The 18,724-nt window shown below is 37.7% G+C and overlaps 4 protein-coding genes across 5 annotated transcripts; 1 reads left to right on the top strand and 3 right to left on the bottom strand.

Annotated features, from left to right (window-relative positions):
• Positions 1–1,974: 1,974 nt before the first annotated feature.
• On the top strand, positions 1,975–5,801 carry SULA (NAD(P)-binding Rossmann-fold superfamily protein). Of its 2 annotated transcripts, none has more exons than XM_048111205.2 (13): positions 1,975–2,119; positions 2,188–2,241; positions 2,981–3,059; positions 3,640–3,699; positions 3,799–3,917; positions 4,008–4,052; positions 4,138–4,216; positions 4,728–4,789; positions 4,870–4,972; positions 5,090–5,150; positions 5,228–5,298; positions 5,379–5,518; positions 5,596–5,801. In XM_048111205.2, exons 1-13 carry the CDS (start codon positions 2,039–2,041, stop codon positions 5,695–5,697), a joined length of 1,056 nt encoding a protein of 351 aa, XP_047967162.1. In that variant the 5' UTR covers positions 1,975–2,038; the 3' UTR covers positions 5,698–5,801. The 2 variants fall into 2 exon arrangements, with proteins under 2 accessions (XP_047967162.1, XP_047967163.1); XM_048111206.1 differs by having other exon boundaries at positions 1,977–2,119; positions 2,984–3,059.
• Positions 5,802–8,961: 3,160 nt separating this feature from the next.
• LOC125209780 (arginine decarboxylase-like) lies at positions 8,962–11,480 on the bottom strand. The gene has a single exon (XM_048109362.2). It carries the CDS (start codon positions 11,135–11,137, stop codon positions 9,128–9,130), a length of 2,010 nt encoding a protein of 669 aa, XP_047965319.1. The 5' UTR covers positions 11,138–11,480; the 3' UTR covers positions 8,962–9,127.
• Positions 11,481–13,364: 1,884 nt separating this feature from the next.
• Positions 13,365–15,531, bottom strand: LOC125216887 (V-type proton ATPase 16 kDa proteolipid subunit). The gene is made up of 4 exons (XM_048118671.2): positions 15,300–15,531; positions 14,397–14,682; positions 13,592–13,724; positions 13,365–13,506 (listed from the first exon to the last, which is right to left on the bottom strand). Exons 1-3 carry the CDS (start codon positions 15,376–15,378, stop codon positions 13,592–13,594), a joined length of 498 nt encoding a protein of 165 aa, XP_047974628.1. The 5' UTR covers positions 15,379–15,531; the 3' UTR covers positions 13,365–13,506.
• An 886-nt stretch (positions 15,532–16,417) lies between these two features.
• On the bottom strand, positions 16,418–18,447 carry LOC125213320 (V-type proton ATPase 16 kDa proteolipid subunit). Its single transcript, XM_048113798.2, has 3 exons — positions 18,243–18,447; positions 17,507–17,792; positions 16,418–16,777 (listed from the first exon to the last, which is right to left on the bottom strand). The coding sequence occupies exons 1-3, from the start codon at positions 18,319–18,321 to the stop codon at positions 16,645–16,647; spliced, it is 498 nt and encodes a 165-aa protein (XP_047969755.1). The 5' UTR covers positions 18,322–18,447; the 3' UTR covers positions 16,418–16,644.
• Positions 18,448–18,724: the final 277 nt, after the last annotated feature.

The following is an 18,724-nucleotide window of genomic DNA, read 5'->3' as shown; positions in this document are numbered from 1 at the left end:
AGACTTTCTCCGTACTTCAACTCTGCCGGCAGAATGCCCTCTCCAGCCGACGATGTGTATCGGCCCCAGTTCGACACCCCCGGATCAACCCCAGGCGACCAAGAATCTCAGGCCGCGACACTGAGCGCGGAGGACTTCGAGGTGGAAGAAACGCCCACCGAGCCGCCTTCTAGGAGCGGGAGGGGGAAGGCGCCGGCGTCGTCGGCTGCGACTGATACGGGTTCCGATGAGAGGCCGAAGCGGGTAAGGACTACTTACACTCTGCAAGAGTCCGAGCTGATAGCCACCTGCTGGGCGGACACGTCACAGAACGCGGAGCGCAGCAACTACCAGACTGAGATCATATTCTGGGAGCGGGTTGCCGCGAAGTACAGGAGCCACAAGACTGCCTCAATGAAGGACCATGGCAGCGAGGCGATTCGTCGGCATTGGGAGCGCCTCATGAGGGACTGCGGCCACTTCAACGGTATTTATTCTAACTTGTTGGCGAACATGCCCAGTGGCCAGAACGAGCATATGGTCCGAGATGAGGCCATGCAGAGGTATTGTGGCCAGTACTTGTCGAAGGGGTTCAAGTATTGGAACATCTACGATAAGCTGAAGGATCTCCCCAAATTCCGGACGGGGATGCACGGCGCGCTGCACGGGAAATCGGTGCGCTCGCGACTTAGCGTTTCGCAGAGCGAGGGGAGCGCGACCCACATCGACTTGAGTGGGGATGGTCCGCACGAGCGCCCGGAGGGAGCGAAGAAGGCGAAGGGGAGGCGGAAGGGGAAGGGCACAACGTCGGAAGTCGAGTCGGAACCCCACATCGACTTAGAAAAAGCCACTTATTCGAGCAATGTCGCCAATCTGACGCAGATGTACACGCTGTACTTCACCGGCGGCGGGACCCCTGAAGAAAAGGCGGCCCTCTGGAAATGCATCCAAAGCCTGCAGATTACGATGGGCCTCGATCCCGACGCCCCTCCGGCCCCTCCGTCTTAGTTTTTTTTTTTTTAAATCTTTGTTTATTTGCGTTTTTTATTTGTAGTTTTTTTTTTTCTCGTTGTATTATATTTTCCAATGATTAATACAACGATGAATTGTTCATTATTAGTCTATTTATTAAATACATTTGTAGAGAAAATTAAATAATATAAAAAATAATGATGTAAAAATGAAATGTTGAGTTAGGGAGAAATAAGGGAGAAATAAGGGAGAAACCAATGTAGCAGTTGGCTAAAAACTGAGGATAAAATGTGATGCTGATGTGGCGCTGATGTGACAGGAGTTAAGGAGAAATAAGGGAGAAATAAGGGAGTGCCATTGGGAGTGCTCTTATAAATTTTATTTCAATCTTTAATTGTCAGTTTTATCAATCGTTCATGTATTTAATTATTTCTAGAACTAAAAATGAAAGTGAAATATTTAATATTCTCATATACTATAATTTGTTTTTTTAAGCAAAATAACTATGTCATGTTCCGATTGTCACAACTCAACCGTGGTAATAAAATTAATACAATGTTTGAAAGAGGGTTTGTGATCAAATATTGTACAAACTCAAAACTATGATCTGCACTATTAAAAAATGTCAATAGATCAAAAAAAAACATCAACAACATTAACAACAGATCACAAAAAAGTATCAACAGGAAAATGTCAACAGAATTTTAACGGTAGTCAATCAATATTGATGTTATGTTGATATTGTGTTGATACTGTGTTGACATTAAAATCTTAAAATTTACATTGTGTTGATATTGTATTGAACTGTGTTGAGGAGTTTTGAATTTGTATAATATATAAGTTTGTATTTTATCACTACCATGAGATATAATAAGCTGGAACGCCTGTAATAGTAATAATTAATATAATTGGTAAAGCTTTAGATTAAATGAATAAAGTAAAAACAAAAAATGATAAAAGTAAAAATAGAGGAGAGAATGTGGCTGACAATTTGGTTTGTGAAGCGACGACGAATGGACCCCTTTCACTCAACCATATCATATCACCATTCAATCACACTTCTCCTCTCACTTTCTTCCCATTAACAATGGAACTCTGCGGCGGAGCCACATCCATCTCTTGGGCGAATTCCCTCACTCCTTCGCATCACTTTCCACAACCACTCGCTGTATGTATGCTCTCTCTAATTCATCTCAATTTCCTTAAACCACTTCACATTTCCGATTTTGATCACAGGTTTGGAGAGTTAGGCAAACCAGACTTCTCTCTGTAACCAGCAGCATTGCCAAGGTAATAATTCCTCCTCCTCTTCCTTCTCTCTCTCTACTTCTAGTATTTGATCACGCAATCGATCAAAATTTGATAAATGTTGGAAGATGAAGGCGTCTGGTTTTCCGTTTTGTGCATTTCATTACTTATTTGATGTTGACTCCAGAAAATTTTGCCTAACTTTTCTCTGTAACTAGCAGCAGTGACAAGGTAATTCCACTTCGTTTCCTTCTCTCTAACTCCTAGTTCTAGTATTTGATCATGCAATCGATCAAAATTTGATAAATGTTGGAAGATGAAGACGTCTGGTTTTCTGTATTGTGCATTTCATTGCTTATTTGATGTCGACTCCAGAAAATCGATCGGAATTGAGGACATATGAAATGGCGATTTTCTTCAAAATTGATGAGCGCATAGATAGACAGATTGATAGTAGCATATGATAATGAATTGTTTGCTGAGATGGATTACAACTTGATAATGTCTATCGCTTGAGTTAATTTTGCTAGATTAGTTTCCCATTGAAAGAGTAGGATTGGAGAGAATCTTAGTGATGAAGATAAGAATACTCAATCAACACATGTACAACTAAGATCTATGCTGATTGAGTAAATTTTTGCTTGAAATCAATTACTCCATGTTTTTATCAAATGGCTCCATCTACCGAACGGAAATGTAGTCTATAACGGGAAGTCCTATGATAAGGTTCATTATTATGGATATTTTATAAATAAGACATGTTTACTTGGCCTTTTTTAAGCAGGCAGATGAGATGATTGTTTCAGTAACTGGAGCCACTGGGTTCATAGGTAAAAGATTGGTGCAGAGATTGCTTGCAGGTATGTATAGACTCTAGCGAAATTATATCCATGGTCACGAGCTGATTTATTGAACTAACAAGTTTCAGAAAACCGTATCTGATCATAAAATTAGTTGGTTAGTGATAGCAATGAGAATAGTAGCTCGGATTTTGTTGAAGTAATCATGGAAAATGGAAATACTCTCTCAAACTTTCATTCATGAGATGTACAAAGAGAGTTGCAATATTCCTTAGCCCGCTCTATATATTCACTTCATTTCCTATCCGTTTCGCTAGGAATAACCGCTGCTAACAGACTTCGCATAACTAATCCATTTCTGTTAAAATCAATGAGTCATGCTTCTCCTTCTAGCATTTCTTTTCTTCTCTAACTGCTAGCTTCTATGAATGGAGTCCATCTTGAAATGCTATCAGTTAGTCGAGTTATTTAGCTGCCACACTGTTTTTAGTTCCTAAAGGGGGGCTTGTATAGTAGCTTGCTTATTATATTTGATTCACAAAGTGTAAACTAATTGGTTTTTGCTAACCATCTAAGTGGCTGCAAAACTTATGCATTATTATGTGTAACTGTGTGCACTCATTCATTTTCTTGAATGTAGATGATCATCGTGTGCGGGTCTTGACACGGTCTAGGTCGAAAGCCCTGTCAGTTTTTCCGGGTAAGAAGGTAATGAAGCTATAGTTGCACTACCTTGATTTGTGAGATGGAACACAAAATGTAACGGTTCAATCAACTGCCGTCTCATTCTTATATGTAGCCAGGGACTATCCAGGAATTAAAATAGCAGAGGAAGCGGAGTGGAGAAACTGCATTCAAGGTTCTACAGCTGTTGTAAATCTGGCCGGAATGCCAATTAGCACAAGATGGTCACCCGAGGTATGATGCTCTACTACTTGGATGATTATGTTACGCCTCACATCAACAATATTTTCTGTGCACGCATTAATCTCAAAGCCCATATTGCAGATCAAGAAAGAGATCAAAGATAGCAGGATTAAAGTAACTTCAAAGGTATTCTTCGTACGCCCTTGTTGGAATCTCTTCCTAAGTTTCGAATCATCTCCTAACCGCCTGTTGAAAACCATTATTATTCTAGGTTGTAGATTTGATTAATAGCACACAGGATGACCTTCGCCCCAAGGTTTTGGTCAGTGCAACAGCAGTCGGCTACTATGGTAGGCATCTTAAAATGTTTTTAAATGCATCATATAATGACTATACAGTAGTAGATGAACAAACCTTTAAGGGTGTCTCCAATGGCGGACGTCCCGGTAGGACGTCGCCGACGTCCTACCCGACGTCCGCCGTAGTGAAGGGGAAGGGCGCCCACGCCCGTCCCATGTCCTCGCCCCTCAGCCCGACGTCCTACCTGACGTCCGCCACTGTGGCGTGGGTAGGACGTCCCACTCGGACGTCCCACCGAAAATTAAATTAAAAAAAAAAAAAAAAAAAAACTCTATAAATACGGCTCGTGTCGAAATTTTAATTCCGTAAATTTTAATTTTAATAGTGAATTTATTAATTTTATTGCGGGAAGTCCTAGTGGGAAGTTCTAGTGCAATGGGAAGTCCTAGTGATGACGTGGCATGAATTTTGTGTGGGAAGTCCTAGTGGGAAGGGCGCCACCGGAGACACCCTAAGCAATTTCATGATTTGGTGTTCTGATATCATATCTGTTTTACTTAGGAACTAGTGAAACCCGAGTATTTAACGAGGAAAGTCCATCAGGAAACGATTACTTAGCTGAGGTATAAAACCTTTTTTCGTAGCCTTAACACTATATTGCTTCATTGGAGAATTTAAACTTTAACTTAGTCCATTTCCTCAGGTTTGTAGAGAATGGGAAGCAGCAGCTCTCAGAGTCAATCAAGATGTCAGACTAGCACGAATACGTATAGGCGTGGTTCTTGGAAAAGAGGGCGGTGCTTTGGGTACATATTACCCTAAACCCTCGATCCGTTAGATCTTATAGTGCTGGCCCAGAACCATGCACACATTCTTGATACAAAGCAATATCCAACACTGAAACTCATTGGCTGCTTTTGCAGCTAAAATGATACCACTCTTCATGATGTTTGCTGGTGGACCTTTGGGCTCTGGAAAGCAATGGTAACTTCTCCGAGATTCGATCTGTGATGCAATCTTCTCCCGCGTCAGTTTACATCAGCATCGTTAAAACTTTGCAGGTTCTCCTGGATTCATGTGGACGACCTAGTAAGCTTGATATACGAAGCTCTGTCCAACCCTTCTTACAAAGGTACAAAAAACTACTAGGATAATGCTTGCAACTTCAGTCCCTAAGCTAGATTAGTGAGATATATGTGACGTGAATGGCAGGAGTGATAAATGGAACGTCGCCAAACCCCGTTAGGCTGTCGGAGATGTGCGATCATCTGGGATCGGTCTTGGATCGACCATCGTGGCTGCCGGTGCCGGAGGTGGCGCTCAAGGCTGTTCTAGGCGAAGGCGCTTGTGTGGTAAATGAAATTTTTTAGATGGTTTGATGTTGAAACAAAGTGTTGAAGCTAATCCATTTGTGTATTGGTGTTGATAGGTTCTTGAAGGACAAAAGGTGGTTCCAACGAGGGCTAAGGAGCTTGGGTTCTCTTTCAAATACCCATACATTAAACAAGCTCTCAAATCAATCATGTCTTAGGCTTGGACATTTTGATTCTTTATTGTTTTGTTCTACATTTTTGGTGATATAAAACTTGAGTATTAGTTACTAATAATACTTATATACCTATGAATTATGATGAAGCTTACTTTGCTTAACACAACTTCACACTGAGTCTGAGATGATTATCTATCTATACATATATAAAAGCCGAGTTTTGGGCTACATTTTGAATATTTAAGAATATTTGGATAAATGTTGAATATTTTAGAAATGAAATTAAAATAGCTGTTACAAATAAAGTTAATTGCATTACCTTTTGGAGTAATTAGTATGAATCACAACTATTTTATGATTGGCAATCTAATAATCAATAGAATTCAGTAATTAATATAAATTGCATCCGTTCATGATTGAAAATCCATCTAATAATAAAATTTATTAGTTTTGATGTTGAATAATGCAATTAAAAGTAGGTTTAATGCATTTTAAAATATTCAACATTTCTAGAGTAATCTATCTATGATATCAATAATTTTATATGAGTTTTAGCCTTAATTTAAAATATTTATGAATTGTGGGTATCAATTTGAATATTTATAAAAGTGTGTAATCAATGTATCATTATAAGAGGAAAAAACGTATTATTATGACACATTTAAACACATTTAAATGTCTCTTTTGATTCAACATTTTTAAATTCCACAATTAATATTACCCTACCTTATTATAAGAAAAAAAACGTGTCATTATATCTTTGACCGTTAATCATTTTTTACATTTAGTATTCGGATTTATAACCTATTTATCATACTTAAGGGGACGTTTTATAGTTTTTGAACTTGGAAGGTAAACTTTTATTATTATTATTATTATAATAAATGGAGTAAGTGAAAAGTTATAGTAGAGGCATAATTTTTTTACTATAAATATGTCATTGAGTAGATTTTAATTCTCATGTTCCCATTTTTTTTTAACATTCTTTAACATGATATTAATTTTCTATATGGTGATTTTTTTTTTTCATTTGTGTATTAATAATGTTTGTTATGCACCCCCAATTCTCCCATTCTTTCAATTTTTGGTGATTGGAGAATTGTTTTTTTCTTTTATTTTATTAATATGATTTTTTTCTATTCTAAATTCACAATGTCGCCTTTAATTTTCCATGACTTTATGCACTCTTTTTTTTTTTTTTTTTTATGTATTTGATGTTGCTGAGGATTTATCTTATATCTTTTCAATCTACTAATTTATTGATTTTGATCTTTTTTTAATATCTTTTAAACCTACTAATTTTAGTAGATTATACTTATTTATTATAGTCTATGAGTTTCTTCTTTCTATTTTCCTTGACAAGTGGAACTATTATGGAGTACTATGTTTTATCTTATAAGAAATCGAAAGATTTTTATATTTGTAAGTTTTAACGGTGGGTATGATGTAAATTATTAGTGGATGTTTTGTAATTTTCACTTTCTTCTATTTCAGGAACAAAAATCACACTTCCAAATAATGGTATACTAAAGAGTTGAAGAAGCGAAAAAAATATAACCTGCACAAGGAAGAATAACAAGCATGGGTTTGGGGAAAAACAAAAATATAGCATAAAACCTTTAGCTTATTATTAGTTTATAGTATTTATTTATTTAAGCGCAGTGAGCCAAGGTTATATTTTTGTTTTAACAATATGCTTTGATGTAAAACACTACTATATTCTTATTGATTTTTTTACAACATTAAGCTGTGATTTAAATTTTACTATTTTAACATTTATCTCTAATTTAAATCTAGCATACTTCTTTAAAATTTATTTTGATTTTTTCTTAGCTTGAAGTTCGCTTGGACTTTTTAATAATGAACTATTTTTGTTATACTAATAAGGAGATTAGGAAATAAAGTAATTTTAAAGTAATGGCAAATTCTCCAGTTCCGTGTTTAATTATGTTCCTTTGTTTCATTAGTTATCATTTTTACATATTTCATGATATTTTTGGAACTCTCATGACCAATTTTATATGTTTTATAATGCAAAAATATTATTTTTGGACTAATATATTAATAAATATTTCAATGTATAAAATTTAGGAGCTCAATAATTATATTTTTTATATCTCGGTGTGGTGTTTTACTATTGAACTAAATATGTTAATAGTTTAATGTTGTTGATTTTGGGAAAAATTCGAGTGAAGTGGATTTGAGGGGAAAAAAAGCAAGAAACAAATTGTAATCAACGTAATATGTTGGGGATTAATTGTAAAGAACAAGCGTTTTGTTGTAAAATAAGTGAGATTTCATAAAAAGGAGACCCACGATGCTCATTTTGGGGCACCCGACAGATCATTTCTCTATATAAATTAACTTTGTTTGCATAATTTAATTAATTATAATTTTTAAAATAAAATATATATTTGTTTATTTATAATAGAGATCCAATAATGTTCTAATCAACATGTGTGTCCATATTACTTTATTTTCAAATTTTATTTATTAAACAATTTAAAATTAGAGTGAATAAAATAAAAAATACCGTGTATCGCACGGGTGTGACACTAGTTTATATAATTCTCAACAAGTCAAAGTAGCTCTTCAAGCCCATATATATAGGTTGGCCCATCTATATTGGACTTCGTTTGCAGAATGGTAATGGGCTGAAAAATAAAGGCATTAAGTTAATAATAAGATTCTATGTTCAAAAATTTACCCAGTATATTAATATTGCATGATAAATTTTTTTTCTTTAAAGTCTAACTTAGTTCAATTTTTCGTCAATCTTATTATTATTGTTTCCTCATTGAGTCATTGTTCATTACTCCTTTTGTACATATAATTGTCACTTTCATCCTTTAATCCAAGTAGTATGATGTTTCCATTTTATGACTTAATATCGTATATTTTGTCATCATTTATACTGTTTGTCATTTACAAAATACTCAACATCTTAACTTAATATCCATGTGGACTCATAAACCTTTAATCCGATATGTATCAAACACCCAACATCTTCTGTAAAGATCATCTTCAGTAAAATAAATCTCTAAATATCTGTTTCTCAAAACTCCTTAGGTTGAAAAAATTAGGTCACAAATAAGATATTAGAAAGTTGAGTTGAGAGTTACTGTAGATTTGAAAAGAAAGTCAATTTATTAGATATTTTTGTCAACATAAGTTTGAAAACATAAAATTTTACTGTATAGTTGACCTACCCATATTATAAACAAGAATCACGGTTGAACTATAAAAATTGGACTATATGAGAATCAAGATTAGAAATGTCTCATTTTTGTAATTTACTTCAATTCTAGGTGAGTCAAATCTTACATATGCCAAATTGATAACGTAATGAAATAAGTCAAACTATGATTTCAAATGTAGTACAATTCATAAACAAACAGACACCACCAACCATAATTTAACACAAGCAACTAACTGGCCTTGTCCTCTTCATTAACAACCCTAAAACCAACCGCTATTCCTCAGCCTCATCACCACCACCACCGCCGCCGCCCTTCATCGCCGCCGCCCCAGCCAGATAAGGCATGTTGCCTAAACAGCAAAAGAAACCATCCATAACCGTCCCCGCGGCCCCACCATCGCCAGCAAACTCCTCCACACGCTGCCTCAGCGTCTCCAGCATCGCCTGCGGGCGATGCCCCATCGCCCGGAGCACCTCCCCACACGATGCCCCCGCCACCGCGCTCTTCACCACGAATCCATCGCCGCCCTGCGCCACCACGCGAGCCACGCTCGGCCGGCCAAACAGGTTGTGGATTCCCCCTAACGCCTCCTCATAAGCCCCCCCAAGAAACATCCCCAAATAATAGGCTCCGCCGCCGGTGTCTTCTACCAGCTTGTGCAGAGGCAAGCTCGCCTCGCCGCCGATGAACCTATCGATCTTGCCGTCGCTATCGCAGGTCAAATCGGAGAGAAAGCCTCTCAGCTCCGGCTTCTCATCAAGCCGGTGGATCGGGACGATCGGAAACAGCTGGCCGATGCCCCAAAAATCAGGAATCGATGTGAAAACAGAGAGATTCACGTGATAAGTCATGATTTCATCGGAAACGCAGATGAAATCGCAGAAGCCATCGACCGCGGCGAGCACCTCCATCTCCAAATTCCCTTGCTTAAACTGCTCCACGCATCTCCCCTTCAGCTCCTCCGTCAAAAACACACACCTCTCGCGCTCTTTTCTCATCGCCGCCGCGTACAAGCTATTGTACGCGGCTCGAGCGTCGTCGCTCAGCCGCTCCACGCAAGGGGAATCAGTCCTCCTCTGCGGATCATCGCCATTGAAGCTCGCTGAAACAGCTTCGAACACTAAAACCGAGTGGTGCGAAACGATCGCGCGGCCGCTCTCGCTGCAGATCACCGGATGCTTCACGGAATTCCGATCGCACACAAACGCCACCGTTTTGACGACGGTTGAGGCGTATTCGTGGAGGCTGTAGCTGACAGATATATCGGAATCTCCAGATCTGGAGCCGTCGTAGTCGATTCCGAGGCCGCCGCCAACGTCGATGAATTCCATCGCCGCGCCACGGCGAAATAGCTCGCAGTAGATCTGCGCAGCTTCGACGACGCCGTCGGCGAGGAGAGAAGTCGAAGGGATTTGGGAACCGACATGGAAATGCAGCAATTGGAGGCAATCGAGCATCTCGAATTTCCCCAATTTCTTCACAACTCGGAGAATTTGTGCAGTCGTGAGGCCGAATTTACCTTTCTCGCCGGAGGTGGAGCCGAAATGGCCGGCGTGCTTCGTCCGCAGCTTCGCGCGCAGGCCAATCACGGGGCGGATGCCTAGTTTCCGGCCGGCGTCGATCACGACGTCGAGCTCATCCTCTTCCTCAAGCACGATCACGGAATTAAATCGCAGTTTCTTCGCTACAAGCGCGAGAGAAACGTACTCTGCATCCTTGAATCCGTTGCAGATCAGAAGCGCGTCGGGGCTTCCGCTGCAGAGGCAGCTCATCGCTAAGAGAAGCTCCGGTTTGGATCCGGATTCCAGCCCGAACCGGAAGCCCGACCCGAACTCAACGATGTCCTCCACCACAAACCGGTCCTGATTGCTCTTCACAGGGTAAACCCCCTGAAAATGCGCGCCGTAGCCGCGCGATTCGATCGCCGAATCGAACGCCGATTGAATCGATTCGAGCCGATTTCGCAGCACATCGGGGAATCGGACGACGAGAGGGAGCTGCAGGCCGAGGCTGGACGCCTTTTTCACGACTTTCAGAAGATCGATCTCCTGATGCGGCAATGTATCGTCTCCGAACGGCCGAACTGAAATGTCGCCGGCGGAATTCACGGCGAAGTAAGGCGGTCCCCACCGATCCACGCGGTACAGCGTCTCCGAGTGCGACGGAGACCATGCAGCGGCGGAAGAAGGCGGAGTAGCGGCGGCGTGGACTTGGAGAGTGCTACCCAAGCTGGAGAAAGCGTAGGGCTGAACTTGAGGAGAAACAGCAGTATCCACCGCCATATCCGATTGATTTGATCACTTCGGTTAGGGTTGATGAACACCGAATCAAAACAATCGATACACAAACACACCAAAAAAGTACCGAATTATAGAGATTTGCTCACCGAAAACCGAGTAATCAGAAGAGCTGAGGCCAAAAAGTAGCAAAAACTGACTAGAATCAGAACAACACCGCCGTCGCAGCGGCGATTAATGCCACGGATAGAAATCACGACGCCTGGAGCTAGAAATCAACTGTAGAAATGGAGGAGAAACAGACGGTGGTAAATCGAGAGCATGAGATAGCAGAGATTAATTAGGTTTATAAACGGAATTAGAGATTGAGGCGAAGGAGGGAAATATTGCGGACGTTGAAGGAAATATGGAGCTGGTTTGAACCATGCTGAAGCCGCAGCATATATATAGAGAAATTGCGGGTAGGTGTAGGTACGGTGCGGGCTGTGGGCCCAATTTCGATGATTGGAATTTTGTGAAATTTTTAAGTATTACTCTTTCCGTCCCGCAATGATTATCGCTGTTATTATTAACACGAGTTTTAAGAAAGATAAAGAAAAGTTGTTGGAAAAGTTAGTAGAATGTGAGATCCATTTTTTCATGTTAGTTTTATAATAAAATGTGAGTGAAGTGAGTTAGTGGAATGTGAGACCTACTTATCATTTATGATAAAAATGAAGTGTGACAATTATTGTGAGACAGACCAAAATGGAAAAGAGTGACAATTATTGTGGGACAAATGAAGTATTTTGTAGTTAGAATTCTTGTTTCATATAATGATTATGAATTTATGATAGTACATGAATTAAGGAAATGGATATAGTCGTAGAATAATAATAATAATAATAATAATAATAATAATAATAATAATAATAATAATAATAATAATAATAATAATAATAATAATAATAATAATAATAGTAGTAGTAGTAGTAGTAGTAGAGCAGTTAATTAGATAGAGATCTTACTTGTGTGGTGTGATTCTAGAAATTGTTTTGATCTACGGTTGAATTCATCATTATCGATAACCACGTGTATTATGATCTGATGCGAGAATAATTTTTGATATTGTTACGGGAAGTTAATGAGTCTTTGTAGAACTTTATATATTTCCTTCTATGTGTTTTCTATGTCTCATTGTATTTCTCTAGGATAAAAAATATATAGATAATAACTAGTGAGTACTGTGAAATAGGCTTTGCGAGTTACACTCCCACATCTGCGTAACTCGAACCTCGATCTATATGTTGATACATAAGCATCTTTCTAATTAAGTTATATTTCATCATTGAGTCAATTTTTAATTGATCATTGGATGGTTTAGTTTTTATGCTTTAAGCAAGAAGCAATTAAATTTACATGTGGAATTTGATCGACAAAAGAATAACCTATGGGATGTAGTGCTTTTTGCATTTGTTATAATGCAATGTGAAATTATATTGCAGAATTCCAAATTAAGCCAATGATGTTACTTGTTAGTTAATGGGTTATATATTGTTTTCAACAACCAATACTTCAGGCAACATACAATTATAAGAAATTAAAAAAATAACTCTATATGATTATTACTATGAAATAACTTCATCAATCGCGATGTTTATTAGTAGTAGATACCAAGTAGACTATCCAACCAATTACAGTATATTTTCAATTAATAGGAGTAACAGAAAAGAGAGGGAGGCCATATTAGTCTGATTCTCTTGAGTGGTTGAACTTGGATTAAGGAGACTTAGGAGAGACAAAACTATGGATAAACATGAATTATCTGGCATGGGAATAAAAACAAAGCACGTTTATATTGATAGGTAGATATATATTTCCAATGCCATGTGCATAAAAACAAAGTAGACTTATTCCACATAAAGTCAATGAGATTCAATCTCATAATTCAATCATATATGAATAATTATGGTCTCACAACTCAATCCTAAATTGTATCTTGATATTATTTTATCTAGGAAACCGAACACCACCTTAGAAATATAAAATAATCCCTCCCATCATATTAGAAATATAAAGTAATCCCTCCCATCACATTAATAATAACTCAAAAATTTTGACAAATGGAAGAGTTGAAAATAGTCTATAATTATAGTAGTACTAAGGATTATTGAAATTGAGTAAATAAAAAAGTCATAATTACTATTTACTTTATTTTCATGGTTTTCATGATTCCATGTCCAAGGCTTATAATCCGTTTGCATATCACATCTCCAAGATAACACAAAATCAATTTAATCAGATATAAACAGCTCTCAAAGAAGCTTTTATTCTGCAGAAAACGAATAATTGTATACAAACGGCACCAAGAAACAAAATAATCCGGCATCATCAACCGCGAAAAGTAGTCGCAGTACAACATGGTTCCCCTCAACCTGCCACAATTGAAATTTCTCCAGGCTCTGAACTCCAGGAGTACTATATACGCTCTCAAATGCAATTAAATTAATAGCGTGTTACCTAGTCGGCTCTAGACTGGCCTGCTCGCGAGGACAAGATAATTCCAACGATAAGACCGTAGAGCGCCAAAGCTTCAGCGAAAATGAGAATAAGGATCATTCCCACAAATAACTTTGGTTGTTGAGCATTGGCCCTGCAAGTAAAATTGAATGGTTAACTTCTATAATAGGATATGAAGATTTGTATACGAAAGAGAAGAAGCAAGCAAAAGTAAGTCATATCTACAAAGGTATTGTAGGAAGATAACATGATTAACATGCCATGTGATTTCTATATGCAATAGGTTTTGGGTCCTTCAGGCCAATCAACCAAAATAGACATATGTCATTCTATAGCATAATAATCGATGTCTTATTTGCTCCTTACACAAATCAGCTTGTCAGACAAATGAGACCTCGTTCCATGAATGTGATATGGCACATAATCAGGAAAGCCTTCCATACTATGACATAATGAGCCGAAAGAGCTATGCAGTGAGATTACACTAATTCAGTTTCAAACAGGAAATTCATTAACTGTTTAATTTGCTGAAAAGGGACAACTATTAAGTTATAAGAATTGCACAAGATGAAATAAACTGACAAATAGAACATTGATTTGATCCTATATCTATTTCCATCCTTTGTTATCAAAGTCAAGCTTAAGTTGAAACCATTTTCTTGCTTATACAAAGAAAAAGAGAAAACAGTTCATTCATTTCAATTCAACCTGACATGTTAATTCAACCATAAAGACAATCGACTACATCCTGTCCACCAAAAGAATTCACAATCACTACAGCCAAGAGTTCATGTAATTTCCATACCTAACACCAGCATCTCCAACAATACCAATAGCCATCCCAGCAGCAAGCCCAGCTAGGCCACAGGCAAGACCAGAAGAGAGATGGGCATAGCCATCAAAAAGGTAATAGGACTTGGCTTTAGGGTTAATACCAGTGCTGATAATGACAGCAATAATCAAACCGTAAATACCCAAAACACCAGCCATGACCACCGGTACAATCGATTTCATTACCAGCTCTGGCCTCATAACTCCCATTGATGCCACACCTACACCACTTTTAGCTGTCCCATAGGCCGCACCCATACCTATAACAACAACATCATCATTACATCCTGATTCCCAACAAATAGGCTACCAATCTAATACTTACAACATACTACGATACAAAAATATAGTTCTAGTATAAGTATTGGACATTCCAGAACACAATCTAAGGCATGGAAACAAGATTTCGTAAGAAGATATGAGAAGAACCAAAGAGCAGTATTGTAGGAAAATGAAATTTAAGCTGAATTCAAACATGATAGTAAATTAATAGAAACAACCGCTGATTACAGTTACTAAGCCAAAAGAAAGCAGTAAATAGACATGAATCTCAACCAACAGTGAGTGATCCAGCTGAACCAGATCAGTGTGCAAAATAGTACTAAACATCTATGTGGATTACAGATTCGTTAATGAAAGAACTGTAACTAAAGATCACAACAACTCAGAAAAACAGATACTCCTCAACGTTAACAGCTAATTAACATGAGATCAAATAAGCTGATACTAGTATCACACTACCATCAATTAATAACCTGTAGACATTGATCCAAAACAGATCCGAACAACAAATTCTAACGAAAGCGAAAATCCTTGAATTAGAATGGCGAAATTAGAGCAAAAACTGAGCAATATAAGGCGCGATCGGAAATTTTACATGAGAAGACGAGGGCAGCAGCTGCGCCAAGGAATCCGAAGAAGGGAGCAGTTTCATCGCCGCTGAACGTGGAAGACATAGTTTTAGATCGAAATTACTCCTGAAATAAAAAAAAAATGGGGGAGAATTGTATCGCTAGGGTTGGGAGCTCAGATCTGTGGTGTGTGATCGGTGTAGAAACAGCTAATGTCGTTGAAGAATGCACGAGAGAGAGATGATCAGTTAAAACGTGGCTTGTTCGTTTTTTTGATTCTTTATATGCCTTTTACGAGTTTGAAAGGCCATGAATTAAAATGGGCTAGATTATGAATTTTCAAGGCCCATTTAAATAATTGAAAAATATGTTAATTGTTGGTATCTACGTGTATTAGGCTTAATACATTTGATTATGATAAAATAAAAAAATTGAAATAAAAGTTTGTCGCTGATGTTATATTTGATTTTGAATGTCTCAATTGTGTAAATGTTGAATTTAATGTCTGATGTGATATGGGAAAGATTGAGAAACTAAGAGGATTTCTTATAATACTAGAATTTGATGCACTTGGATTGATTTTTGACTTTGGATGCGAAGCGGTTTTAAATTTTTTAGTCAGATGTCACGTCCTCTGAGATGTCTATAAATCATTAACGGGATTAATTGTCGATGAATCCACCGATTTTGACAAAAAAAGAAAAGAAAAAGAGATCTTGATGCTAAAGGAGTAGATAAATTCCTACTCGTCGAGGAGGCGTGAACATGACTTACATGAATCTAGGTACTTAAGGGCATCATCAACCACTGAAAAAAAGGATTGTGGCGAAGGAGCTCTCAAACGAGGGACGAGCATCGAATACTCGAGCTCAAAACTCATTCAATCTAACTTTGAGGTGCGAGTGGTAAACAATGAAGAAAAAGTGATGTTTTTAAAGCGGATCAGTAATTATTCTTCATTTATCCCATATTAACTGAACCCCGGCCCTATTAGATGAAGGTGAAACATCTTACTAACTAGACATGATGCTTGACTTAACTAAACGTCTCTTTATTGATGCCCTAATAAGATGAACAATATTAATTTCCACGTCCATGGCTTATAAAATGTCTGCATAACACAACTCCAAGGTACACAGATCAATTGAATTCGATATAAACAGCTCTACAAGCTTTTATTCTGCATAAAACCATTAATTGTATACAAATAGCAGCAAGAAACAAAAATAAATCCATCATCATCATCATCATCATCAAGCCTGCAAACTAATCGTAGAACAACATGGTTCCTTCAAACCGGCCACAGTTGAAGCTCTGAACTCTGTGACTACTATAATACTCTTCGACAGAATTAAATTAATGGTGTGCTTCCTAGTCGGCCCTAGACTGGCCAGCTCGTGAAGACAAAATAATTCCAACGATAAGACCATAGAGCGCCAAAGCTTCAGCGAAAATGAGAATAAGGATCATTCCCACAAATAACTTCGGTTGTTGTGCATTGGCCCTGCCAATAAAATTACTATGAGAAAGAAAGAAGAAGAAACTTCTATAATTCAAGTGTCCAATACCAACACTATATAACAAAAAGAAAGTAACCAAAAGTAAATCGACGTATCTACAAAGGTATTGTAGGAAGATAATGGCATGTGATTTCTATATGAAATAGGTTTTGTTTCATTTCAGGTCTATCAACCAAATAGAAATGTTTGTTCCCATAGCCTAAAATTTACACATCGTTTGCTCCTTACACAACTCGGCAAGTGTTTCAAGAATGTTATACAGCACAGTCAGAAAATCCTTCCACACTATACTACATAGCATAATTCAGGTCAAAAGTCAACAAACATGGAACTATGGAGTGAAATTACACTAGGTTAGATTCAAACTGGAAATTTATCAGACACATTTAATTTGCTGAAAGGAGTAAGAACGAAAGAAGATAAAAGATTTGATGCATAATCTATTTCATCACCTATAATTAAAAGTCAAGCTAAATTTGAAACCATTGTTTTGCTCATGCTACAAAAAAAGAAGAAACATCACCTATAATTAAAAGTCAAGCTAAATTTGAAACCATTGTTTTGCTTATACTACTAAAAAAAGAAGAAAACAGATAGATCAAATAATCAATTCAACCCAACATGTTGATTCAACAACAAAGGCAATCCACTACATTATGTCCAGCAAAAGAATTCATAATCACTACGGCCAAAAGGTAATAAGATTTCCATACCTAACACCAGCATCTCCAACAATGCCAATAGCCATGCCAGCAGCAAGGCCAGCTAGGCCACAGGCAAGACCGGAAGAGAGATGGGCATAGCCATCAAAAAGGTAATAGGACTTGGCTTTAGGGTTAATACCAGTGCTGATAATGACAGCAATAATCAAACCGTAAATACCCAAAACACCAGCCATGACCACTGGCACGATTGATTTCATTACGAGCTCCGGCCTCATCACTCCCATTGATGCCACACCTACACCACTCTTAGCTGTGCCATAGGCCGCACCCATACCTATAACAACAAATTCATCACACCAGATCCCCAATGAATATATTCCACAACACAATTTAATGCATGGAAACAAGGTTTCAAAAGAGGATCTATATTGTTGGGAAATTAAAAAATTCAACAGAATCCGAACATAATACACTAAGAAAAAGAAAAGGTAGACAATTTCTCAGCCAGATAAAGATGAATCCCAACCAACAGTGATCGAGATTGACCAGATCAGTGTGCAAAACATCCATGTGATGTGATTATGAGCTTCGTCCCTTTTTTAATTGAACCAAACATCATACTATAACAAGTCAGAAAAACAGCAGCATTTAGAACGAACAGGCACTACTATCAATCAATCACCTCTAGTCATTGAAAAAATAAAGATCCTTACAGAAATTCTCAGAAAAAAGCAAAATCGTAGAAGTAGAGAGGCAAAATTAGAGCGAAAACTGACAGACTTACATGAGAAGACGAGGGCAGCAGCTGCGCCAAGGAATCCGAAAAATGGAGCAGTCTCATCGCCGCTGAATGTCGAAGACATAATTGCAGATCGAATTTACTCCTGAATCCAAAAATCAGGGGAAAAGCTCTATCACTAGGGTTCGGAGCTTCGATCTGTGATTTCTCTCAGTGTATGATTGAAGAGAAGAGGATAAGTAATAAACACGTGGCTTCTTCTAGATATTTTTTTATAGAGAGAGGCCCGTGTATTTGTAATAGATTTAATTTTGCTTGTCACCATTGTATTTAGTAAATTTAATGTTTGATTTGGGTAATATGTTACATCACTTTATAATAGTATATATTTTATAATGGATGACTGTAATTAATTATTTTATTTCTAATTTTTCCAATGGTTGAGATAATCAAATGAGCAAATGTTAGGTTCCAAGTCAAAATAGAATAATTTGTATTCGAAATGAATTGTTATTTTTTAGTATTCC

The sequence above is a fragment of the Salvia hispanica genome, chromosome 3, assembly GCF_029641045.1.
Source record: "Salvia hispanica isolate PSC_SH4W2 chromosome 3, Shi_PSC_v1, whole genome shotgun sequence".
Taxonomy (NCBI): domain Eukaryota; kingdom Viridiplantae; phylum Streptophyta; class Magnoliopsida; order Lamiales; family Lamiaceae; genus Salvia; species Salvia hispanica.
The sequence above is the reverse complement of the archived record's forward strand: the minus strand, read 5'-3'. Positions and strand labels throughout refer to the sequence as shown.